General features: G+C 29.9%; 1 protein-coding gene across 1 annotated transcript; it reads left to right on the top strand.

Moving 5' to 3' along the window:
• Positions 1–841: 841 nt before the first annotated feature.
• On the top strand, positions 842–25,485 carry LOC123300850 (adenosine kinase 2). Its single transcript, XM_044883503.1, has 5 exons — positions 842–1,032; positions 6,216–6,699; positions 21,421–21,591; positions 23,217–23,478; positions 25,182–25,485. Exons 1-5 carry the CDS (start codon positions 1,019–1,021, stop codon positions 25,283–25,285), a joined length of 1,035 nt encoding a protein of 344 aa, XP_044739438.1. The 5' UTR covers positions 842–1,018; the 3' UTR covers positions 25,286–25,485.
• Positions 25,486–27,460: the final 1,975 nt, after the last annotated feature.

Genomic DNA, 27,460 nt, shown 5'->3' with positions numbered 1-27,460 from the left:
AATATCTAAGAAATTTTTTTGTAAATTTTCACCCCAATTATATGAAGAAACGTTTTTTAAAGCGATTCGGTCAACATTACTTATTTTTTTTAAAAGATTAGTTTACCGGCAACCGGCACTTTTACGTTCAGGAGCATGTTTTAAACGGAATCATGCAAAAATTTTCCATGCGAAAATTAATCATGCTCAATGATGAATTTTGCCTTTTTAAATATATGTTCTTGTGTACACCTTTTCATCATGCCATAAGCGCAAGTGCAGAGTTAAATTTTTCGAACTGACAGCAATAAGTTAGACTAAGATAGAAGATATTTGGTATTCATTTTATACATTTAGCACATTGGCTATAAATCATTTAGTCTGAAACAAATGTGAATCGTAATAAAAATGAAAAGCCCTCTATACCTTTTTATTTCAATTACGATTCGTTATTGTTTCAGGCAGACAGTAATAAGTTGGACAAAGATACAACATATTTGTTATTCATTTTATCACATTAGTTTTTTAACAAACTGTCCAATATAAAAGGTAATCACTTTTTTTAAAAGAAAAGTTCTATCAGTGCTTAACATATTCCTGTTGGCGCTTAAAAAGATAACAAAATGAGAATGACTCGCATAGTCACAGCAGCCACTCTGTTCGGATTCTCCTTGGATTTCTTGGTACATGAATTTCCATTAGGTGGCTCACTTTCAAAAAATATGTTTTCTCAGCTGATAAAATCGAAATGTTGATAATTTAATTACTCCAATTTTATGCAATAGATGTCCCTGCCTTGTTACATAAATATATTCTTAACGAAATACAAAAAAAAATATTTATATAGGCATGTTAAAATTTTCATGTTCACAGACCATGTTGTCGCATTATTGGTTGAATACATATTTAATTTGAGTTACATACAGAAATCCCAACAGTCGCTATATTAATTGAATTAAAAAGTTTATAAATTTAAATGTTCTTTATTGGCAAAAGTGTTTTCTTTTTTTAAAAAATCAATTTTTCGTTTGTTTATATTATGGTGGAATTAAAGTAAGTTTTATTTAATATTTTTGAAGTAGGTTATACACAACACTTTGTTCATAAATTTACTTATTTCGGATATATCAAAATATTTAAAATATTTTTAAATCAATTATTTTATAAAAATGTTTTAATTATTTAAAATTTTTCCAAGTTTTTTCCCATTATTTAAAGGTGTTTTTAACCTTAAATTGAAAAAATGAGGAAAAAAAATCACAGTTCGAAATCTTTTAAATAAGTTAATGAGAAACAAATTTTGTTGAATGTAATTCTAAGTTTTTAATCTTTCTAATATTAAAATAGTACCTTTTGTTAATTCTATATGGGTACTATCATAAACATTAAAAAAGTTTCGATGATAGTAAGTTAGCCCAGGAGCTGAGGGGCACAAAATATGTTGTTTTTACACAAACTTGTAAAAGTTAAAACTACATAAAGATAGTTTGTTGTCTGCCATTGGCGCCTTTGCTAGTAAAAATCTACGCTTTTGTAGTGAGGAAAGTAAAATTTACAAAAATTGGTTATAAGGGAAGAAAAATTATTCCTTACAACTATCACTTGCTTTTACAGAAATTAACCCATAGATTTAGAGATTGATATCAAATTATAAACTATTTGTTACAGTGTGGTAATCCGTTAGTCCAAGTTAAGTTACGTAATTATCGAAAGAAAAATAACGTTCATAGCCCTGATCGTCGGGCCTAATCGAAGAACGATTTAAATAATTTGTTACATGATTTTTTTTTTTTTTATACAGGTTAATTTTTAAAACCTATCATTTTCGAAGAGTCTATTACGAAAGTCATACTTTTTCGACGGCTCCCAATAGCTGCCATTTTCGTAAAGAAAAAAATGTAAATGATAAGTTAAAAATTAGCCTGTGGCAAATTAGATAACATTTGTAATAAATTCTTATCGTTCTTCGATCGAACCCTGACGCGGCGGCCAGAGCTATAATCATCATTTCCATTTCAATAATTATGCAATGATTATTTTAAAAGAAATAATTAAGGTAGTACGAACATCAGGCAATTTTAGCTTTAGGGTTGAAATTATGTTTACCTTATTTTCAACTTTGGTGATTAATTTTGTTATAACTTCATGAATTTAGACGAAAAATAAGAATAAAATTTTTTGATATCTGCCTTGGTTTTCGAAATATCGAAAGCTAAATAATTAAATTTTTCAATTTTTGATATTTTGAAAATTACTCCAGGTGTCGAAAAATTGTATTTTTACTTTTCGTCTTATATTTTCAAGTTTTAACATAATTCACCATCAAAATTGAAAATATATATTTTTTAAATTTATATCCCCACTACTGTGCTCATACATCCTTAGTCAGACTCAACGGGTTTTTTTTTTTGTTTCATAAAACCAATGTTAAATAAGCCTACTTTTGAAGTCATTTATTTATTTGAATAATCGGGAAACCCCTCCCTCATATTTTCAGACTAACAGTTTACAGGTTTATTAATTTACAAATACACTGTACAAAATCTTGGCCAGGGCGTCATATATTTTGTAAACATCTCCTTTGTAAGAATGAACTATATTGATCATGAGCGAGTTCATACTCCGATTCGTATTTGGTCGATTTTTGGGTGTTGTGTCGTGTTCATCACCTTTTTTGAGGGCTGGATCCGCGCTTGGTCTTACCGATCCTTTTTATTATTATTAAAGATAGAATAATAACAAGTGAAAACAAACAATTGACTGAGTTAATTGTTGAAATACCATGCATAGTCAGTGTTGATTTCTTTATCACATTACACATACAAACATGTGACACATGCATAACTGTTAATCAAGTATAAACACACGGGTAAACAGTGATGTTTACGAAAAAATGTTTCAAACAAAAGTTGTTTAATTTTTGATAAGGAACATTTTTTACATTTAAACTTTTGTTCTATCTCTAACGGTTTACAAGATGGGTCCTACGGACCCAAGACCCAATTTACCTATGATGCTCATTTACGAACTTGACCTCACTTTTTACGTCCTGAGTATGCTGTAAAAATTTCAGCTCGATATCTTTTTTCGTTTTTGAGTTATCGTGTCCACAGACGGACGGACACCCGGAAATGGACTAATTAGGTGATTTTATGAACACCTATGACAAAATTTTTTTCCTAGCATCATTATTTTTAAGCGTTACAAACTTGGGACTAAACTTAATATACTGTGTATATTTCATATATACATGGTATAATAATAATTAATTAATGAGTCCATATCAGAGAAAGGCCTCCCCCAAATCCCTCCACTTTTTATGATCAATGGTGAGTCTTTTCCACATTCCTCCTGTGTAGCTTACAAGACTATCTCTCCATCGCTTAATGTCAATTTTGAAGGGTTTATTATGCTTATTCAATCATATAAAAAGGACTCATCTTGTAAACCATTAGAGATAGAAAAAAAGTTTAAATGTAAAAAATGTTCATTATCAAAAAAATAAACAACTTTCGTTTGAAATATTTTTACGTATATTTATCAGATCAAGTGGCACTGAGCAAAAGAGAGTGTGAATATGAGTGCACATACATATATATCTCTTTCGCAGTGCCACTTTGGTCTGATAGAAATCCAAACATCACTGTTTAACCGTAAGAGCGCAAATTAGTTCAGAACATAACATTATATTCTAATCATTTGGTTATAAAAAATGGGTTACCTGGAAAGTTTTCCGGAAGTTTTGAAAATGTGTGATTTTATAGATTTTGATGTGCTCTTTTCGAATTTCCACTTTGCTACCTCGTATCCTTGCCGCTCGCGCCTTATTATAAAAATGGTGTCAAAAGCAGTTTATTGACGATATCTCTTTTCCGAATTGTTTTACGAGGAAAATATGTATACAAAATTAAACTAGAAAAAATTTCCTACAATTTATGTCCAGACCATTTTTTTCATAAACTAAATAGTTTCGGCATACAAGCGCCGAAAATTGTAACCACCCCTTCTAGGGGGTAAAAAAATATATATTGAAATTGCAACGGGAATCGATAGAGTGATGAAATCTAAGCTAAAAATATCATTAAAGTATATTTCGAAAAGTCAATTCTTTCCGAGTTATTGACGATTTAAATTCGGAGTATTTAACGTAATAACTCAAAAATTTTACTTTTTATTGAAAAAAGTAATTTTTAAACTTTTAAAGTACCATAAAAATCGTGAAAATGAAAAAAGTTTCAAGTCATTTGTAAGAAAATTAAGAGTTATAACGAAAAGAAAGTTTCTCGTACCATTTTTTTATGTTTTATTCAGCACAAGAATAAAACATCAATACTTTCCGAGTTATTGGCGATGGAAATTCGGAGTATTTAACGTCAAATAATAGAAAAATTTGATTTTTTGAAAAAAGTGAATCATCCATTTTTTAAAATACTGTACAAAAGCTTGAAAATGAACAAAGTTTCAAATTATTTGCATCAAAATTGACGGAGCTATGATGAAAACAAAGTTTATCGGACCTTTGTTTTTATTTTTTATTCAGTTCAAAAACTAATGAAATTTCCACGGGAACTAAAATTAATGCTTGCTGCTTTCCAATTAACTTTATTTAGGTACTGACAGCAGGCTCAAGAAAATCTAGCACTTTCGGATAAATATTTTTTTAAATATTGCAATTTAAATGTAAACAAAGTTTTCGAAAAAAACAAAAAAATGGCTTTATCGTTAAATTACTCGAAAAAAAATGAAATTACAAAAAAAAAGATTGGAAAACAAAATATTTTAACTCAGTTTTCAGCAAATGACTTGAAACTTTTTTCTTTTTCAAGGTTTTTCATAGTACGTTAAAAAGTGTATGATATACTTTTTTCAAAAAATCAAATTTTTCGTTCAATACTCCGAATTTCAATCGCCAATAACTCGGAAAGTATTGACTTTTCGAAATATGTTTCGATGACTCTTTTTGCTCAGAAATCATTCCTATATCGATTCCCGTTGTCATTTTCAGCATAAATTTTTCCACCTTCAAGAAGGGGTGGCTCCCATTATCTGCGCATGATCGCATAAATTTTTGTTTTTAACTTCTTTAAGTAAGCTTTAAACCATACATTCGCACAGTTTTTATAAAGATTCATCGACTGTTCTCGGATTCCGAGGTATAAATCTTACAGCTCTCCACTATATTTAAATATAAACAAAAATTTTGGAAAATTACAAAAAAAAAAGGTTTTCATCTATTTGGTATCACTTTGATCGGTCTGGATTGGCAAATCTAAAAAAAGGGGGGGGGGGCTTAATTTGTATCCTTTTCTATTTCTCTACAACAGAAAAAAATCTTGTTTCAAAATTATCCACATAATTTATTGTTTTTGCTAGTTTTTATTGGTCTAATTTGATTGACATGTCTTTTTAAATGTTTGTCAATTAAATTATAATGTATTTTGCGAATTATTTCATGAATCGGAAATGAAAAGATTAACAGAAGCTTTATCGCAAAAAATAATCAGGTATTTTCTACAAATTTATTCATTTTGAGTCAGAATTGACATATTTTTAATAATGACAAATTTTGAATAAATAACCTACCTTGAAATGTAAATTTTCTATCAAAATAATATTTAGCCCAAGAGAAATCGGAGCATGAATATTAAAAACTATTTCACCTCAATTTTATACGCGATTCTCTTCAAATTGTCCTGCTGATGATTTAAATGCATGTTGCCATGGGCCAACTCGATGCCATATTGTTTATAGCGAATTTGTTTCAACAATTGCAAGGAATTGTTAAATAAAAAGGAGCATTTTTTAATATTTTTAATGAAATACGAATGGTAGAGTTTATCTTAACAAATTTCCTGCTCTGTACGGATCTTGTTGACACCTTTATCATAATTTTCCGAGAATAGTAAATATTGGTGGTAGAGTTTCAGGAGATTGGACTTCTTCTTAGCAAATTTCTTGCTCTTTAAAGTATTACCAGCAGGAAATTACTTGTAGGCAGATTTCGCCTCTTTTTCCCTCTTCATTTGTGTCTGAAAAGTATCTAAACCTTATTCCGAATTAAATGACATAATTTTCGAAGAGCTACATTAGGTTCATCCTAAAATGATGCTTCTTGACTAGATTAAAAATCTTAGGTTTGATACTATCACGTTAATGGGATCTTATTTTATACCTGTTTTTTCATGAATTATGTTGAATAAAATTTTAAATTTTGTTTGTATTTCTTTTTTTATTAGAGAAGGCGTGCTGTTGGGATTAGGAAATCCCTTATTGGATATATCCGCAACTGTTTCCGATAATTGTCTAACCAAGTATGACATGAAATCAGATGATGCAATATTAGCTGACGAACGGCATTTAACATTAAACGATGAATTAATAAATGAGTACAATGCTGAATTTATCGCTGGCGGTAGTGTACAAAATGCATTACGTGTTGCACAATGGATTCTACAAAAACCAAATATAGCAACGTTTTTTGGATGTGTTGGCAACGATAAATATTCGAAAATCTTAGAGGAGCGAGCACGCACAGATGGTGTTAATGTACAATATCAGTATACGGATAAAGAACCAACTGGAACGTGTGCTGTATTAATTACTGGTCCACATCGTTCATTGTGTGCGAATCTAGCGGCAGCCAATTGTTTTACCATTGATCATATGCGTAAACCAGAAAACCAAGCTTATTTGGAACAAGCACATTTTTTTTATGTTTCGGTATGATTGTTTTCTTTTTTTTTATTAAACAATTATTTATTTTTAAGTTACAATGACGAATTTTTGATAAAATTTATTATAATCGCCCGCTTTGCTGGATAATTTCCATTTTAAAAGACCACCGCGTTATAGCCTTCACCTCCAGTGGGACACAAGTTCCCTACTTCCGTACACTACATTCTCTTGAATTTACATTTTTTTAAACTATTGTATATATTACTAACATTTTCCAGTATTTTGACACTTGACATTTTTTTACTAGCCTCATCGTTTTCGAAATATAAGCATTTAAAAAAATAAAATGCTGTTTTTCTCCGAAAACTAATTATTATGAAAAAAGATTATTTTGTGATTTCGGTCAAAAATTTAATTTGAAAGCAGTTAGATTATATTTTGAACATTTTTACGTACTCTTTGATTCAATCAATTTTCATGAAACCTCACCGTTTTCGATATATAAGCGTTTAAAAAAAGTACAAATTTTTGTCAAAAGAAAACAAAGATTATTTTGTGATTCTGGAAAAAATTTACTTTGAAAACCATATGATGATATCATATTTGGACAATTATAAAGACTTTTTGACTATTGACATTTTTTATCTAACCTCACCATTTTCGATATATAAGCGTTTGAAAAAATAAAATAAAATAATTAATAATATATATTTTTTTGTATAGCTTAAATTAAGGCTTAAAGCCACGTTTTTTCAAACGGGTATATATCGAAAATGGTAAGGTTTCATGAAAATTGTCACGAGTCAAATAATGCGTAAAATCATCCAAAATATAATAAAATCTAATAGGGAATATTCATGAAATTTAAATTTGGTTCAAATATTTTTCTTCCGTAACTTTAATGACTGGACATTTCAACCAAACCATTATTTTAGTAATTATTATCTTTTTAATTACTTAAAATTTATTAATAAAAGTACTAATTCAGTGAGGCCATTTAAGAATTTCTAAAACGGAAATTCAAAATTTTATACGGACGTGACATCAAAGTACGGGCTTGTCAAATTTGTTGACATACTGTATGATATTAATTACTTATATTTTATATGGTATTTCATTAAATTATACTAGTCTACGGCTTTTTATTAGAAAAATTTATAATAACGAGTGTAAATTCTATGTTGTAAATTCATTTTTTTAAAGTGTAAATTATACATTGAACTGTCAAAATTTGACAGTTTACGTACTTACACGTCATCAACAGAGAGCGCCAAAAAACTGCGTTTAAATATCTCAAATTTATAATGTATTTTAAATATTTTTTTACACTTAAATACAGCATTTTTAAGCAGTATTTATATTTTTTACTTTGTTATAACGGTGTAAACTATGAATTAAAAATATAAAAAAAATACATGAATATTCCCTATTACTTTCAAACTAAATTTTTGACCGGAACCACAAAATAATCTTAATTTTTTATAATAACTAGTTTTCCTAAAATCAGCATTTTATTCTTTCAAATGCTTATATATCGAAAACGGCGAGGCTAGAAAAAGCACAAGTTCACAAGTATATGACTTTTTAAGTACACATTTTCCACCGACTCTCCTTGGTCAAATGCTTTATTTCCTACAGTATTTTGAGTCAGATAGAATACAAATACATTTTATCGTAATTTGAATTATGTGTAATAAATAACACTTAATGAAAATATCTGGATTTTCCTGAGGAAATCTACCTTTTTAATTTTAAAAAAACCAAATAAATTTGATTATAAAATTAAACATTATGTCTGATTTAATAGCTATACAATGATTAATATCATTTTTGTATAAATAGAAAAATATTAATGAATATTCATCAATAAATATTTTCAAATATAAATTTTTTAATTATTATTATTAATATTATCTCTGTATTATTGACCTTATTACGTATTTTTTATGTACTGATGCCAAAAAAATATTTTTAAATAATTAAAAACATTAATTTAGCTTGCTTTTATCCGGATGTCTATAAAGCTTGCAAAATCAAAATTTCGAATAGTTTTATTGATAAGAAATAAATGATAAGAATAAAACTTATAACATTAAGAAAAACATATTTAACGTAAGATTTGTTTGCTGTCTAGAATAAGCGCTAGATAGAGTTGAGTGAGCAAATTTCGAGGCCCGCATTACTATTATTTTTGTAATTAAATTACCTTTTTTCTGATACCAATTTCGACTGGTTAACAGATTCTATATTGACTTATCTGTTCATACGGTATGAACAAGTAAGTCAATATAGGTAACTACATCGATTTGTCAAGCAATCGAAATTGGTATCAGAAGAAAGATAATTTAATTTCGAAAATAATGTTATAGTCTAAGAGCTGGTCGTATCCTTGACTAAGGTACTTGCCACAAAGTTACAATTTTTTGTATGATTGATTTAATTATAGTTAAGTATCAAAACGTACTTCTGCCTGAGGTGGCGCGGTTGCAAGAATACTCTTTCTATTTTTATAATTTTAAATTAAAAAAAAAATATATTGTTTCACACGTCTGCCATTTACATATGTTTTAATTTATATTATCTAGAATTCATAAAATAATTGGCAGAAGATTCTCGCGTTTGCAAGTACCTGTCAGGTGTGTTTCAAATTGTGACAAAGCATTTACAATCGAGAAAATCTTCTGCCAATTTTTTACACGCTTTTAAATAGCATGAATTACATACGTAAACGGCAGACTTGTTAAAGTATATTACATATTAAATACGTCCGTTTGTCACAATTTTAAACACACCTGACAGGTGCTTGCAAACTCAAAAATCTTGTGCCAATTATTTTATGAATTCCAGGTAATATAAATTAAAACATATGTAAACGGCAGACGTGTGAAACAATATTTTTTTTTTTTTAATTACAATTATAAAAATTGAAGGGGTATTCTTGCAACCGCGCCACCCCAGGCAGAAGTACGTTTTGATACTTAAGGTAGTACCTACACGAAAGTGATATTCCAAGAATTTCTCAAAACTCAGAATATAAAATATTTAATTCATAATACACTTGCTGTTAAAATTAGAAGATGATTTACCATGCCATACATGAGATATTAGCAATTAAAAGTGACGCAATTTGTACGTGTACATGGGAGAAGTGTATAAAAATACACAAATTTACAAATATTATATTTATTTACCAATGAATGACGTCCACCATCTCTATGAAAAACTAATATAATGTAGAATACTATATTTAGAAAATATATAAATAAAAATAAAAATTATTTACCATATAGTTTCGATAAAAAACTTAAATAAATAACTCGTTTTAGCGATGATTTTTGTGGAAAAGATATGAAGACTGATGTTAAAGGCATATGTCATAGTGTGTGTGCTTATATGTATACTAGAAACAGTAGTGAGGAACTACAGTCTTTTGAAAATAATATATGGTATATGTATAATAGTCATAGCACAGTTAATGCACTGAATGATAGTATTAGTCCAAAACTTTTTGACTGGACGGTCGCGGAGGAACTACCTTAACTATAATTAAATCAATCATACAAAAAATTGTAGTTTTGTAGTGAGTACCTTAGTCAAGGTGGCGACCAGCTCTCCGTCTATAAATCCCCTATTGAGAATCTCTCCACATAAATTTGAACTAACAATATAGTCCTACAAATCAAGGCTCGTGTCAAAATAGAAATTTTGCTCATCTATTTTCAAACAAAATGGAAAATTTTTATTGAAGACTCTTGCGCTCAACTTTTTGAGCCATACTCGTCAATTTTGCTCGATGATTCGCATTCACTCGAAGCACTATATTTGCAATGAAGACATTCTGGCAGTTTTATCTGTGATAACAGCGTCGTCTCAAAACATACCCTTGATCGAAATGTCTGAAATTTTTTTTCTGTACCTCGCAGAATTAACTGATGGATAACTTTTACTCGAAATAATAGTTTTTTGTTTTTATTGACTTCAGGGTCTAACATGATGATCTAAAGTTTGAATCCTTTCCCTCTTGAATGATTCCTGCGTTCGAGCCTGGAATAGTGGAATTTAATCTCGCTTAACACACTGCTTTTCTAGTTGGGTAGTTTTGGGGATTATATATTTTAGCTTTTATATAGAGGTATTGTGAGTGTTTAATAATAGTTTTTTTTAAATAAAAACTGAACTGTAATTAATGTTATTTCATTGCGTGATAATTTAACAAGTTGGTGATAATGTAAAAAAAAAATTATAGTACACTCATATAAGATCAAATATCGACGATTATCAGAAGTACAAAAAGCAGCATTGCTACTTAGGGCAAGTTTAAGCTTTTTATCTGTAAAATATTATTCGCAGATAAAACAAGGGTGATTTCGGAAAAACGATTTTCCACGTTTACGGCGGGTTTTCGATATTTATTAAATTATATATAATATAAATATTATCAAAGATAATAATTGAGAACTTAAGGATATTTCGAAATAAATTTCGATTTTTGCTCCAATTTCCTAGATACGTATTTCGATTACCAAGTAGTCATCATCAGTATGATTTAGCTAATCGTAATTACTCTTACTGTGTATGTTACTCGTTGCTAATTTGGTAGCGGATTGTACATTGATATTTTCATGTATCTACAATTTATACAATTCTAAGTATCTGTCAAATCGTAATGTCAGTGACGTCAGCCAATCAACTTCATTCAGGTGATTAGTGCTTGGCCAATGCGCATAATCCTTATGCGTAATGATTAGTGTCCGACCGAAGGTCGATTTTTGGCCGAAGCCGAAGGTTTAAAAACATGATTTTAAAACTTTAATATTAAAGTTGATTTAGAGGTTATGATCTTGAGCAGTTGATCTAGAAGTCAATCTAAAGATAATTAAAAATATTACCTTGAAATTTATTTCAAAATAATAACATTTAGAACAATTCGTTCAATTCCGACGTTTGCTAAGAACCTTCGGCCAAAGCTTCGGCTTCGGCCTGAAATGTTTGACCGAAGGTGGCCGAAGCCGAAGCTTCGGTCGGACACTAGTAATGATACTCCAGTATTTTTTGGCGTTTAAAATAATAAATTACAAAATCAAACTTAAAATTAAAAATTATAAATAAATCATGAAAGTAAATAATATTTTATTTGCACAATCCATTACCAATTCTAGAAATTCAACCCTGATTTTGCAATTTTTATTTTTTTATTCCTTTGTCCAAGTTCATTGTTTCATTACCCAGTTTTTGAATGTAGTTGCTTTCATAAGGGTCTAATTCGCTAGGGTTGGGTACTGATTTTAGAAGTTTTAAGTTCGAATTGTCAAATTTATGATCATTTTCGATAGCGCGAGCGGCTACACATAATTTTCTATTCATCCATATTTTAAGTGTTCCATATGTTCTTTAAATCTTGTAATAATTTGTCTTCTACATTGACCTACATATTTGTAATTTATTATTTTAAAAGTCAAAATTTCAACGTCAAAAAATACTCGAATACCATTGCGCATAACGATCATGCGCACTAGTCACCTGAATGAAGCGGAATGGCTGACGTCACTGACATTACAATTTGACAGATACTTAGAACAGTATAAATTGTAGGTACGTGCGTGCAAATATCAATGTGCTGTCCACCACCAAATTAGCAACATACACAATAAGAGTAATTTCGATTAGCTAATTCATACTGATGATGACTACTTGATAGTGGAAATGCGTATTTATATAATTAAAAAAATTGATATAGGAAATTGGGGCAAATATCGAAATTTATTAATTCAGTTAAGAGTTGTTATACCAATTTGTAAATTCTTATATATCCCAATCTTATAATCATATTTTCGGAAAGTTATTTATTTACCTTAAATTTTCCGTTTTTTAAAAATTATTCAAATCTATGCGTTTTAGTTGTAGATATACAATCATAATACCTCGTATAATGCCAAAAAATAAATTATAACACCAAGTTTTATTGCAAATGCTAATCGGAAAATTATTCTTGTTGATTATTAGTGATAGAAAACACCATAAACTCGAAAAACGTATATATTTTCTTTGAATTTGCCTCGAAAACAGAAAAATATTATCGGGAAAAATTGATTTTATTATTTTTGTATTACAAATTTGAACATCGGTATAAATCCGAAATATTCGTCAACGCCTGCTGTGTTTTCCTCTCTTGAAAATGTCATTAAGATTCGATGCATAGTGGTTGTGGAAGCACTCATTTCTGAGTTCTACGCCAAATTGATGTGTTTAGACTTTCCTTAACATTTGCACGCGCTCCTACGATATTTTCGAGCGTTTCTGTTTTAACGTCATTTACAGACCCAGTTTGCTTAAATTTTGTCATTAATATTCTCGCAGTGGCTTCATTTGTATACAGATTTTTCGGGTAACACAAAAGACTGAAAGAAATCAAAATATATTAGACCGTTGGATAGAAAGGGTGCTTTATACAATTATTAGTAGATACTTTAATCTTCGTGAGTGGCTATTTTTTGGCGAGTCTACCAAACGTCTACGACATTTCTCAAAAGTGCTGCGTTTTCAAATGATCATGATACCGCTAAAAAAACGCAACAGGAAATTTATAGGACACTATGGCCACTTAATATCATTAATAATAATTATTAAACAATAAAATAGTTTGCCAGGCAAAAATACTGCACCGATGAGCTTGTCTACCAACTGGAACATGCCGTACTTAAGTATTTTTGTTTTTGAATACGTCCATGGTTCACTCTTGCTGAATTGTTTAATAATAATTAACTAGCTCGACCCGTGCGAATTCCGCTCCCGTAGTTACAAGCGTAGTGTAATCCGTGGCTAAAACTACAAACAACAAATTTCGTAGAAAAGTGGTGAAAAAAATCAAAAGTTCTTAAATTAATATTAGAAGAACATCTATTAAAAATAGTAATTATACGTCTAGATTATTAGGAGAGCATCTGTAAAAACTAACATATTTGCCTAATAAACTTATTATTTAATTTTATTTAAATTTTATGATATTTTAAATTATTTGTCTAGCGTGTTTTTTCCTAAGCGGTACATTTTTAGACCGTGGATATTTTACGTCGAACCTAGACATTATAAGCTTGAAAATGAGGAGTGAATCATGGAATTTTATAAAGGAATAAGGAAGATAAGGGCAGTACAGAAAAAAACTTGTTAAGAGTAATAATGTATAAGATGTTATTAAGTGAAAAACGCAGAAACACATGTTTGAAAACGAAGCACTTTCGAGAAAAGTCGTAGAGAGAAGTATAAATCGGTAGAAAAACTTACGCTCAACAACTTTGGAGTAACCTACTTTAAATCGATTTTTTCTACATGTATGAAAATTTATTCTACAGGTAAAAAAATCTAAACTTGGCATGGGAGTCATTGTTGCTTTTTTATTACTTCATTAATTTTCAGCTATTATGAGTGGACTATTAACATATTTAAAATTCCATCCAAATGATAATTACTAATAAAAATAACATTATAAATGATGTAAATTTTTATCTAAGAAATTATAATCCATTGATATCCGTTGGCATTTTCGGTTTGGCACGGCTCGTAGCACGAGCCCGAAGTTTATTTTTTTGATAAAGAGTTATTATCTTTTTCTTCATAAAACAATTTGGTTGATAGTATCACAAATAAAGAACCCCGCTATTTTCTTATGTTAATTGATTTTCAGTGAAATTTATTGAAGAAACTCTCGAAAAATTTTTTTAGTATTGAGTTTAGAAAATGAACTCAAAGTTGTTCAATCAGATTACAAATTGTTTGCGCTCGAAATTAATCTAAAAATTATGTCCTTTAATCCAAAAGGGGGGCGTAGAGCCTCAACAAAGGAACACCATCGCTTTGATTTCTCCCCAAGATTTGTTTTCTTCGACTATTTCCTTGTCTATGGTTCTTCACCAGGAGTGTCGAGGGGGGCCTCTTTTCTTTTTCCTTAGAGGTTCCATTCCAGTGCTTCTTTGACAATGTTATTTTTACTTCTTAACACGTGTCTAATCCACCCATATTTACGTTGTTTTATGGCGATATTCACTGGTGTTTATTCGCATTTGTTCCATTGACCTTCATTGCAGATTCTTTCATGCTAGTAGATATTAAGGAAGTTTCTGAGAAAACGGTTTGTAAAAGTTTGTAGTTGCCTTGATATTTATTTGGACACGTTGCAGGTTTGGCATCCATATAACAACACATATTTAACATTACTTCTCAGTTTTGTGTGCCTTCTGAGTTGATGTGATTTCCATATTGGTCGTAACTGGGCAAATACTGCTTTTTCTTTATTAATTCTTTTTACCACATCTTTGTCAGTGCTGCTCTTTTCCGCAACTATACTACCCAGGTATTGGAATTCAGCCACTCTTATTATCTCTCTATTATCTCGTTGTTAACTTCGAGGTCTTCGTTATTGTTGTTGTTATCTTCAGCCCCACTTTCTTCCCTTCTTCTTCCAAATGTTTAATTTTGGATTTCATCTCGTTGATGTTATGCGAGAAAAGACATAAGTCATCGGCATAACCTATATCTTCGAGTCTGTCAGTCATCTTCCACCTTATTTCTTTGCGCTTTTTTTCATTGTCTTTCTTCATAACTCTGTCCAGAACCATCAAGAAGATAATAGGTGATAGCTAACAACCTTGTTTTACACCTGTTTTAATGGGAAACGGGTCATTGAGTTTGTTTTGGTGTATCACTTGGCATTCATTATAAGTTCCCTTGATGATATTTACTAGCTTTTCTAGTATATCGTACTCTCTAATGATTTTTCAGGCAACACTTCTGTGGATTGAGTCGAACACCTTGTCGAAGTCGAATGCCAGATAAAGCGGCGTCTGGAATTCCGTGCTCTGATCTAAGATGATCCTCAAAGTGTTTATGAGGTCCACACAGGAGCAATGTTTTCGGAACCCAGCTTGTTCTCCACGCAGTTTTTGATTTTGAAAGAACTCGTGTCAAAATTTTACTGTCAATGGGTAGCAGTTTAATAGTGAGGCAGTGAACTTTAATAAAACCATAAATTATATAGGACGAATCATTTTAATCTATTATGGCTAATAACTTGTTTTGTAGTTAACCAATCAAATAATAACTTAAATAAAAGGTGCAGAGTTTGGTGGGGTACATCATGTTCTGACATCAGATTGAACCTAGTTCTCCGGGTTGCTTTAATCGTCAATTTAGATCCTAAACGTTAAGGTGTTTGTTTCCCTACAGTATTTTTAAAAAAGTTTTGTTTTATTGCTCGGTACATACATATAAACCAAATACATGCTTTGTAGTCAAATAATGTGTTATTTTTAGCTTTACAATACCACGCAACTACAAAAATATATAATATATTGTGTGCAAGTGCTGCTTATAAAATTGATAGTATAGATATCTCTCCTCAATCATCAATACTCTAACTATAGTCGTCTCTACTCATCAAATGATGGATTTTCGATGACCTCATAATTAAATTAAAATTTTGTTTCGATATCATCGACAACCTTATATTATTATGGATTTATTATATACTGCAAGATTGTCTAAATATTTTAGATAGTTTTTTATCACGCTCTCTAGATTTTTTGATATAGAAATTTCCAATTGAAAAAGGATAACCTACATGATTCATAATTTTTCCAGCCAACTTTTGGAAACTGTTAATCAAAATATGTATTTATAAAGTTTCATTGAAATCCCTAGTATTATTCAATTCTTGAATGTCTCCTTAAAAGCAAAATTCAGTTTTTTTTTTATTTGAAGTTAGTTTACTAAAATTACCTTTGTCAAGAACACTTTCAATTAGAAAGTTGATCTTCATAAAAAAACTAAAATTTTTAATTTAAAACATTTTTTCGAAAATTGTTAGCTTTCGGAGGAAATGCGACTTAAAAATATGATCAGTCAGACCATAAACTTGATTTTTAAAAGTTGTTTCCTTGATAAGTTTTTGATCAGTACCTTCCAAACTAGCGTTTCTAACATTTCAATTAATTTCACCAAAACCCAATTTCCATATGAAAATAGCGGGATCCTTTAACTCAGTAATCATTTGTAAAATATAAACAATCTTTTTTGGTTTTATGATGTAATCTTTTAATATATTGAAATCATTGTAATTTGTTTTAATTGCGAAATATTAAATTAAATTATTAATAATTTTCAATTAACACACCAAAGAAGTTAGAATAGAAATTGTGAAATTTTTTTCTTTGAATTTTTGAACAAATTATTTATTCATTTAATTTTCATCTTAATAATAAATACATTACCAAATAGTGTTCAATAAATTAGTGTGGCCGTATCGAGGGTCACAGAACTATTATTTATTTTAAATTTACTCAAAAAATTATAGTTCCCTCCTAGGTTAAGGTAGTACGACCACCAAGGCAATTTTAGATTTAGAGTTGAAATTATTTGCACCTTATTTGCAATTTTGATGATGAATTTTGTTATAACTTCATGAATGTAGACGAAAAATAAGTAATAATAATTTTTCGATGTCTGCCTTGGTTTTCGAAACATCGAAAGCTAAATAATTAAACAAAATTTTCAATTTTCCATATTTTGAAAATTACTTCAAATCTTGAAAAATTTTATTCTTACTTTTCGTCTTATATTGTCAAGTTATAATAACATAATTCACCATCAAAATTGAAAATATATATTTTTTAAATTTATGTCCCCACTACTGTGCTTATACATCCTTATTAAGTCGGACACAATGGGTTTTTTTGTTTTCAATAATTTATTAGGGTTTTAGCTTTAACTTTAGTTTTTCAATTTATTTGGGGGGGGGGGGGGTGAAAATTGAATCAATTTAATCATAAATTCGAGATCAGCGACTTGAAATCAGGGACATGAAATCCGTTTCATGACCCTTAGAACACCAACAGGCTCTATGGGGTTTTAAGTTAATATGTCGGATCTGACCGACATACAGGGTAGACCATTTTAATCTATTATAGCTAATAGCTCGTTTTGTAGTGAACCTAGTTCTACGAGTTGCTTTAATAGTCAATTTAGGTTCTAAAAAATAAGAGATATAGGTAGTTCAAACCAGAGTGGCAGACATATATGTGTGCTCTCGTATCTACACTCTCTCTTGTTCGGTGTCACTCTGGTTTGAACTACCTATATCTCTTATTTTTTAGATTCTAAATTGACTATTAAAGCAGCCCGGAGAACTAGGTTCAATCTGATGTCAGAACATGATGTCCCCCATCAAACTCTACAACTTTGGTTTAAGTTATTTTTTGATCGGTTAACTACAAAACGAGCTATTAGCCATAATAGATTAAAATGGTCTACCCTGTATGTCGGTCAGATCCGACATTAACTTAAAACCCCATAAAGCCTGTTGGTGTTCTAAGGGTCATGAAACGGATTTCATGTTGGGGAGTTTTTGAACAACCTATAGAATAACATTTTTAATTAGAAAGTTGATTCCCATACAGAATCTAACATTTCGGTTTAAAACATTGTTTCGGAAAACGTCAGCTTTTGGAGGAAATGTCACCTAAAAATATGTCATTATTGCATTTAATCGAAAGAAAATACGCTAGCTTTCGAAATTTTTTTAGACAAATGTTATAAAGGAGAATAAAGATCATTCATTCGTGTTAATAACTTTTAAGCCCAGGTAAATTTTCAAAATTTTTTGAAGATTAAGGTCAAATGGCCCTGAAGCTAGAATTTTAGGTCAAAGTCATGGATACAGGCGAATGTCCTATTTTGCTCTTGAAAACTTTTGGCTACAGCATTTTTCTGTAGCTAGCGTGCTTTCTTTCGATTAAATGCAATAATGACATTTTTATTAATTGTATTGAGCCTTAACTTGTAGAATTCCATAATGGTTAATAATAAAAACACAATTTTTATTTGCTTAATTCCGCTTTATTAATTATTCATTTATTGAAAATAATTAAAAAAGCGGAATTAAGTGTTTTTATTATCAAGACATATTTTTAAGTCAAATTTCCTTCGAAACTGCAAAATGAACTATTAGCCATAATAGAATAAAATGATCCACCTTGTATTATATACGAAATATCCAACATATGTGTACTGGGTATGAAAGGATCATGAAACAGTTTTTTTTTTTTAAATTCCTTTCAATGTTATAATATAAGTAATAGAATTTTTGTACCATGTATATGTGTAATAAGGTATACTAACTATAGTCCCAAATTGGTAACGCTTTAAAATATTGGTGCTACCAACAAAATTTTGATACAGGTATTTATAAAATCACCTAAATAGTCCATTTTCGGTTGTCTGTCTGTCTGTGTTTATGATAACTCAAAAACGAAAAGAGATATCAAGTTGAATTTTTTATAGCGTGCTTAGAATGTAAAAAGTGAGGTCAAGTTCGTAAATGAGCAACATAGGTCAATTGGGTCTTGGATCCGTAGGACCAATTTTGTAAACTGTTAGCGATAGAAAAAAGTCTAAAAGTAAAAAATGTTCCTTAAAAAATAAACAACTTTTGTTTCAAACATTTTTTCGTATACATCACTGTTTAACCGCGAGAGCGCAAATTATGTGCAAAGGCTATCTTAGAGCGGATATTTTTTGTTATTTACATGACGTAAAAAAAAAAAACGATCATTATTGTCTATACATGGTATTTCAACAATTAACTCAATCAATTGTTTGTTTACTTTTGTTTTTTAATTATAATGACATTGACTTAATCCTTTGTAAAATTTGTTAATATGATAATTTTTTGCTAACCATTTTATAATATATACAGTAAAATTAAGAACAATAACTTAAAAATAAAAAAGATATTTGTTTTGCTGACATCTGTATATATAAAAATTGATGTCATTTGAATACTAAACTAAAAAATATTTTTCATCATCTTTTGTGTTTATTTTTGTAAATATTTTTAATCATGATTTAAAACTTTGAAAGTATGACTGCATGCATGGCAAAGATGACTTAAGATGTAACCTCATGATAACGCTTGACTATGATTTTGAGCATCAAATTAGTCGGAAAAAAAGTTATGCCCAGCGTGTCAAATATTCGTATCAAAAGTCGATATCTCGAGATATACATACTAAAAGTAATTCCCTAATATCACTTTTAATAAAACACATGGTAATGATAAACAACTATATCTATAAGTGCTGGTTTTGGTAAATATAATTATCAATTGTGGGTTTATCTATTAGCACAACAAAATTAAATAAAAAATCATGGTAATAAAGAAAAAAGCCACGCAGGGGGAGGCTGCTTAACCATTTTTTTGGAGGGGGGGTGTTAGTTGGGAGTTTTAATCAGTTTTTTAGAAATTACAACAAAAACTATGCATCAAATAAAAGTTCTAGCTGATTTAATTGTGCACATTTTTTGTTTTTTTCGACTTTCTATTTTCAAAATTGATCGAAATATGCCAATTTTAAAATGGAATTTTTTTGCTTATTCAATCAAATGAAAAATGATCCATCTTGTCAACCGTTGGAAGGAAATAGAACAAAAATTTAAATATTAAAGTTATTCCTTATAAAAAAATAACAACTTTTGTTTGAAAAATTCTTTCGTAAACATTACTGTTTTCTCGTGAGGGCGACAAAACTATTGTCTCTTAGGACAAAACTTTCTCCAAAACTATAAAAGATAGGGAGTTAAAAATTTGCATGTAGCTTCAAGAAACATTCTAGAAGAGCAGAAAAAAAAATTATAGAAAACACTTTTGAAAATTTTCGAAAGTATTTTTAAAAATCAAATTTAAAAAACTCATCTTGTAATCCGTTAAAACTATAACAAAAGTTTGAATGCAAAAACTTTAAATTTCAAAAATTTTAAAATTATATTCTAAATAGTTGAAGCTACCTAAAAATTTTCAACTCTATCTTTTATAGTCTTGGAGACAATGGACACCAAAGTTTTTTTCCTAAGTTGCACCCTCAAGATTCAAACAAAAGTTGTTAATTTTCTTATCAGGAATAAATTTCACATTTAAATTTTTGTTCTATCTCTAATTGTTTACAAGATAGACCAGTCCATTTTTCATTTGATTGAATGAGCAAAAAAATCCAATTTTAAAATTCTCATATCTTTGTCAATTTTAAAGCTAGAAAGTCGGAATGTGCACGATTAAATCAGCTAGAACTTTTATTTGAAAATTAAAAATTTTTTAAATTTGATTCATAGTTCTTTTGCAATTTGTAAAAAACTGATTAAAATTACCGTCCAAAAAAGGGAATTAAGCACCCGCCTTGATTGGCCGATTTTTATACAAAGTTTTTACAATCTAAAAACAACTGTGGAAAATTTGTTCGTGACGCTAAGTTTTTTCCAGATGGCAGCACGGCCTAAAAATTTAAATTAATAAATATGTTAAAATAGATTTATTGTAAAGGTGTATTTTTATGCTGGCATTTGACGCTAAGTTTTAGCGTCAAATTAGATCAAGTCGTCAGTTTAGGCCGTACTGCCATCTTTGAAAAAACTTAGCGGCACATCGTATATAAAAAACTTACTGCCACAAATATATTTTTTCCTTGGTTGATTTGTATACGTAATTCCATTTAAAAAAAAACAAATTTGATCCGTTTCATTTTTTATTTTTTTATTCCTTTTTCGAAATATAAGGGTGGAGATTATTTAAAAAATCATCCTGTATAAAGCTTTTAAAATAATTTTAATTAATTTTTAATTTGTATTAATTTATAGATTATTATGAGATTTCGTAGAATTTGATCAACTGCTTATTTAATTCATTTGTTGTTTTTTGACGTCACTAATTTTTTTTTTTTTTTACAGGGATTTTTTCTAACTGTTAGTCCACAAGCAATGCTAGAAGTAGCCAAACATGCCTTAAAAAATAATCGAATGTTTTTAATGAATCTCAGTGCTCCATTCATTTCACAGTTTTATAAGGAACCATTAATGGAGGCGTTCCCATATGTTGACATTCTTTTTGGAAATGAAACGGTAAATCTTCATCAAATCTTTTAATTTTAAATAAAATAAAAAATGGTGCTTTTATAAATTTAAGAACAAATTTTAATTTTTTCTTGGCCTTATTGCTAATTTTTATGGTTTGTCTAATGTTCGTTGAATTCTACTTTTCGACTTCAGAGGTCTGTTTTGTCTCGAAAAAATTAGCTTGCAGGAAAATACAAAAAAAAAGAATATATATATATATATATATATATATATATTTATATATATATATATATATATATATATATATATATATATATATATATATATATATATATATATATTTTCTATACCAGAATAAATCTAGGTTAACACCAAAACAAGCATTTTAGTATTAAGAACCGAACACATGAATTCGGAATCGCATCCTTCAGAAATTGAACTCTTCTTTAGCAGTTTTGCTGTATCTTTCACAAATCAACTTTTGTTCGAAACAGTTTTTCAAAATCCAACGAATTCGGTAGAAATTCAGCACGTTATGCAAAGTTTCTAACGCCTGTAATTCCGAAGGGGAGCGTTCCTCCAACACTGTAGAATTGATTTTTTAAGATTGCAGTTTCATTAGCTGGGCCAATTCTAATTTCCGCAATTCGCATTTTTATCGTATCATGTGGATTGCAGAAAACTGTCACAAGATGCTTCGGAAGATTGCATATTTGACTCATTGCGCATCGAATTATCTCAAATATTTTATTTTGAAACAGCCATAAAATTAGTTTCAAATCAAATTAAATAACTAATGTACTAACAATTCAAGTAAACAAACAAAAAAAGGTTCCACTAAGCTATTAAACTTAATATGAATTAAGTGAATTAATAAAGCAAATAGAAATATTCATGGAATATTAAAAAATTCATTATATAGATACTGTAAAATAGAGAACCTGCAGTTAGTTTTTTTTACCACAAATTCATACAGTGTGATCATTTCAAAAGTATCCACCTTTTTTAATAACTTTTGACCTGATGAGATTATTGTTTTTTGTGAAAACACGTCGATTTAGATATCGAGGAGGAAGTTTAAAAGTGATACCTAGAGAATTTTTGAAATCCTCCCTCGATATCTAAATCGACGTGTTTTCACACAAAACAATAATCACATCACATCAAGAGTTAATAAGGATGGATACTTTTGAAATGATCACACGGTATATAAATGAAGGAATAATTCATCTTAAGTATATATTATTTAAGTAATTTTTCTTTTTTTTTTAATTAATCATTCTATTTAGTTATTAATTATTACTAAAAAAGAGTTATAATTTTGGAATAAAAAAAACTGTAGTGACGTATATACACCCGTGGAGGCTGTGAGCCAATCGCAATCATGCTAAATTTACATTTTTCAGTTTGTTACTATGAAAAAATTACGTTTAATTAGACAAACCATTTATCATTCTGTATGTTATTTTATCATTTCTCCGTGCGAAGTCGTTGCTTAAATGATGTGTTGACGTCATTGGCATTTGAATTTACTATTTAGAAAACGATTTTCAATTGTAAAATTACATGAAAAATAAATTTAAAAAGTAAACTTTCGAAAAGAAATAAAAATTGAAAAACATGCAACTTCTCTAATAACTCGACAATTAATATAAAATATTATTTTTAAGGAAGCCGAAACTTTTGCAAAAGAACAAAATTTGGGTGTAGAAGACCGTAAAGAAATCGCATTAAAAATATGTGAACTTCCAAAATTAAACAAGAACCGTCCACGTGTTGCAATTATAACCCAAGGTGCATCGCCTGTAATTTTAGCTAAAGATGGTGTTGTCAAAGAATTTCCAGTTGCAGAATTATCCAAGGAGAAAATTGTTGACACCAACGGAGCTGGCGATGCCTTTGTTGGTGGCTTTTTAGCTCAATTAATTTTAGGTAATTTATTATTATACAATATACTTATAGAATATTAAATCGATACTTAGGTGCAGGCTCGTGCGTAGGAATCATCCACGAAGGGGGTTCAAACTTTTATTCAGTATGTTAGGTCATAAAGTCAATAAAAACAAGAAACTCTTTTTTCGAGTTAGAGAACATTTTATTATGTCGAAATGTGATATTCTGTCACTATTTTTCTATAAGTTAATTCTGCGAGGTTCAGAAAAAATTTATCCATAACTCTGTGCGACATTGCTGATCTAAGGTATGTTTTGAGACGACGCAAAGTTGAAATGGAGTGTTCATTCGCCGCTGTTGTCACAGGCAAACCTGCCAGAAGCATTTGGTAGACAATTGGAAATACATCTAAATGCAAATATCGAGTGCTTTGGGTAAATTTTTGACGTCTTGTCCTTCAATGCATTTTCGTAAAACTTCGCCAGCCTTGATGTCACAGAAATCATTGTGTAAAATTGAAAAGTATTAGTTCACAGGGGCCTTTCTAGATTTGAATTAATGTTATAAGTGTGGCGGTCGTTTATTAATAGAATTATATAATTATTGTAAAGATGGTTATAGTCTATTCATCGTCAAGGCGTAATTGCAGGTCGAAAATAATCGACTAGTTAAAGGCTAATGTTTTTCTAGTCGATCATTTTCGAATATTTGATATACAGCAGTCTAGCAGATCTTTAGAACCGCCAGAATAGTATAATATGGTGATTTCCGTGAATGATTGCCCGAAAATGTTTAATTAAAAAAATTAACCTGTAAGAAGTAAAATAAAACCTTTGACAAATTATCCTGTAATTTGAGATCGGAATTTAATAGTACAACTCTCCTTTTTACGGGACCGGGCGGGAACTATTTGTATGAAATTGTAAACAAAGTCAGGTAGGTCAGAAAGCGTAGTCACCTTTTTTAAGATACTTAAATCTGTACTTAAAATCAGCCTACTAAAAATTGACAAACGGCCGATTCTTAATATTTTGCCTAGCGTCAGAGATTGTTAGAGGTATCAAAAAAAATATTAGAAAAAGTTGCTTAGAATAAAAAACGGCGAGGTTTAAGCAAAAATGTCAAGAAACAAAAAACGCTTAAAAAAATTCAAAATATAACATGTGATAATTGAAGAGCTTAGTGAATGAACATGTTAAGTGACATTTTTGAGGAAATCGAGATTTTCATGTGGATGAACATGTTATGCTCTCCTTTAAACATAGCATGTTTCCCCTTTTCGCTAACCTTTCAAATAAAGCTATTTTCAGTGGATGTAGTTGTTATGTCTTGCATAACTTGTTATGCAAGTTAAAAACTTTACAGCTGATTATCTCGATTCCACTTAATTGTCTCATAACATCTTCATCCACTAAGCTCTTCAATTGTTTTTTTCTATGTGCTTGATTTTTAAGCTCGATTGGTTATTATGAACCTGTAAATACACTCATGCGCGTAAATTTAAAAGGCCACACTTTCTGACCAAACTGACTTTTTTTCTTCACCCTCATACGAACAGTTTAGGTTTAGTTTTATTTAAAAATCTTCGTTGTACTATTAAATTTCGATCTTTTGGTCATTTTTCGATTTTATGAACTCGATTATATTTGGTATCCAACCGTCGGATATATAATCCGTCCCATATCTAATCATTTTTAGAGTTAAAAAAATATTTATAAAATAAATGTTTCGATTATTTTTAGGTCATGACATTGAAACATGTATAAAATGTGGAATATGGACAGCAACACAAATAATTCAAAGATCTGGTTGTACATACGATGGCATTGCGGATTTTAAGGCATAACATGAACATTACCTGTTCATGTTCGATGTTATGACGTAACGTTGTTATTATTTAATTGTTATCTATCAGTAATAAATAAATTGTACATATTAAAGTAAAACAAGAGATGCATTCAACAATACGTAAATAGTAAAGAAGCTGGCTTCTTTATCAAGCGCTTGCTACATCGACATCGACATTAAAATTTATTTTGTACATTCATTATACAATTTTGTATGATTTAACTGTTTAATAATGTTGTTTATTAAAATTTTCTTTTGCATATAGTATTTTATTTTATTTTCAAATTGATGTAAACCTTTGAATATTGAAGCAAACAGATAGTATATCAAGCGCGGATCCATTCCTTTAAATGGGTTATGGCCACGACACAGCACCCGAAAATCGGCCAAATACGAATCGGAATATGAACTCGCTCACGATCGATATAGTGCATTCCAAGGAGTTTTTTACAAATATATGAGGCCCCGACCAAGATTTTGTAAAGTGTATTTGTAAATTAATAAACCCGTAAAATGTCGGTTGTTCGCTCACAAAAATTACAAAAGTAAATGTGCGTTTGTTTACACATCACAATGTCACCTCTCAACTACTGAACCAATTTTGATAAAATTTTTACAACTTCAAATTAAGTTCAAAACCAGTATACATTTTGCATTAAATAATTTTATATAGGTTCTTTACTTGAATAACAAATTCAAGCCTTCGTTTTTTTCGCGAAAGCATTGACGATATCATCGATTTCCAGATGTTTAGAAAAGCAAGCCCGAATAATCTTTCCTGTCCCATTGAGTCACGCAACCAAGATTTTACCCCCGAAGAAGTATAGAAAACGATCACTCTGCGGTAGCTACGCTGGTCGAAAAAGTTACGGTACAAATCTTGGTCGCATGCTTCAATCATATGAGCTACTAACTCCGGTATGGCGTAATTATTTTCACATTCTGTTTTCTATTTGACCATCCAGAGTCGATGTTCATTTATAATAATTAATTCACTATCATTAATGAATCGTCGGTACATCTGAATCGATTTTGTCACTGCCTAAATATCGATACTCAAGTACTTGACACCAACATTTGGTTCATGGTACTCTTCTACCGATTTCGCTAGAATTGTTTCCCCTAAAAATTATCAGATGGGGGTTTAGTATAAAATTAGGAACAATAGACTAACTATTTAAAGCGATTCATTGTTTTTTTTTTTTTTTTTAATTTTATTAAATCATAAGTCTATTTAGGTGACGATACCCATCATGCCCATATGGGTGGATCCGCTACTGTAGTATATAGTACAATTAAACTAAATATCTAAAAGGAAAATTTAATGTATTACATTACATGAGTTACATTATAAACTTTAGTTTATGGTTTTATTGATCTAGAATTTAACCTTTAATTGCAATATCAGACCTAAGCAACGTAACTAGCCTGTCTGAGTTGCTTATTAAACGTATACTGGTCAGAAAAAAAACAGTCATTCTTAATAGCTAATAGTTATTTTGTTTAGATTTAACTTTGCCGGAACACGGTCCTATACATCATGTTACAAACGGTACTACATTTTCTATCAATACAAGTGCGTACCATCAATACATAGTATAAAACAAAGTCGCTTTCTCTGTCCCTATGTCCCTTTGCATACTTAAATCTTTGAAACTACGCAACGGATTTTGATTCGGTTTGTTTTAATAGATAGAGTGATTCAAGAGGAAGGTTTTTATGTATAATACATCCATATTATAGTAGAGTAAGGGGCTGAAATAGGGGTTGAAAGGGATATGCTTCAAAAACTAAAAAAGTTGTGCATCGATTAAGCTCAAATATTGACACGATATACAACCAGCTTCAAAGATCTATTGTTTTTATCTACTTTTAACCTTCGGAGGGTAGAAAGGTGTAGCGAGAAAGTGGGAAGGAATTATCGAATATTTACAAATATACCTAAGTGGGGTATCAAATAAAAGAGCATGACGTGTACATTACAAAACTGTTATCCCACGCAAGGAAATGTGGAGGGAGGGGTGCAAGTGGGGATGTTGCCCAGCAAAGCGGGTAGTTCACAGCTAGTAGACATATAAGAATAGACCACGCTAGTAACGGACGATCGTGTAAGTGGGATTCCAGACTCGGTAAAAAGAGAACGATGCTCTGACGTACGTTTTGTCTCTTTTTT

Source organism: Chrysoperla carnea, chromosome 5 (genome assembly GCF_905475395.1).
Source record: "Chrysoperla carnea chromosome 5, inChrCarn1.1, whole genome shotgun sequence".
In the NCBI taxonomy this organism is placed as follows: domain Eukaryota; kingdom Metazoa; phylum Arthropoda; class Insecta; order Neuroptera; family Chrysopidae; genus Chrysoperla; species Chrysoperla carnea.
The sequence above is the reverse complement of the archived record's forward strand: the minus strand, read 5'-3'. Positions and strand labels throughout refer to the sequence as shown.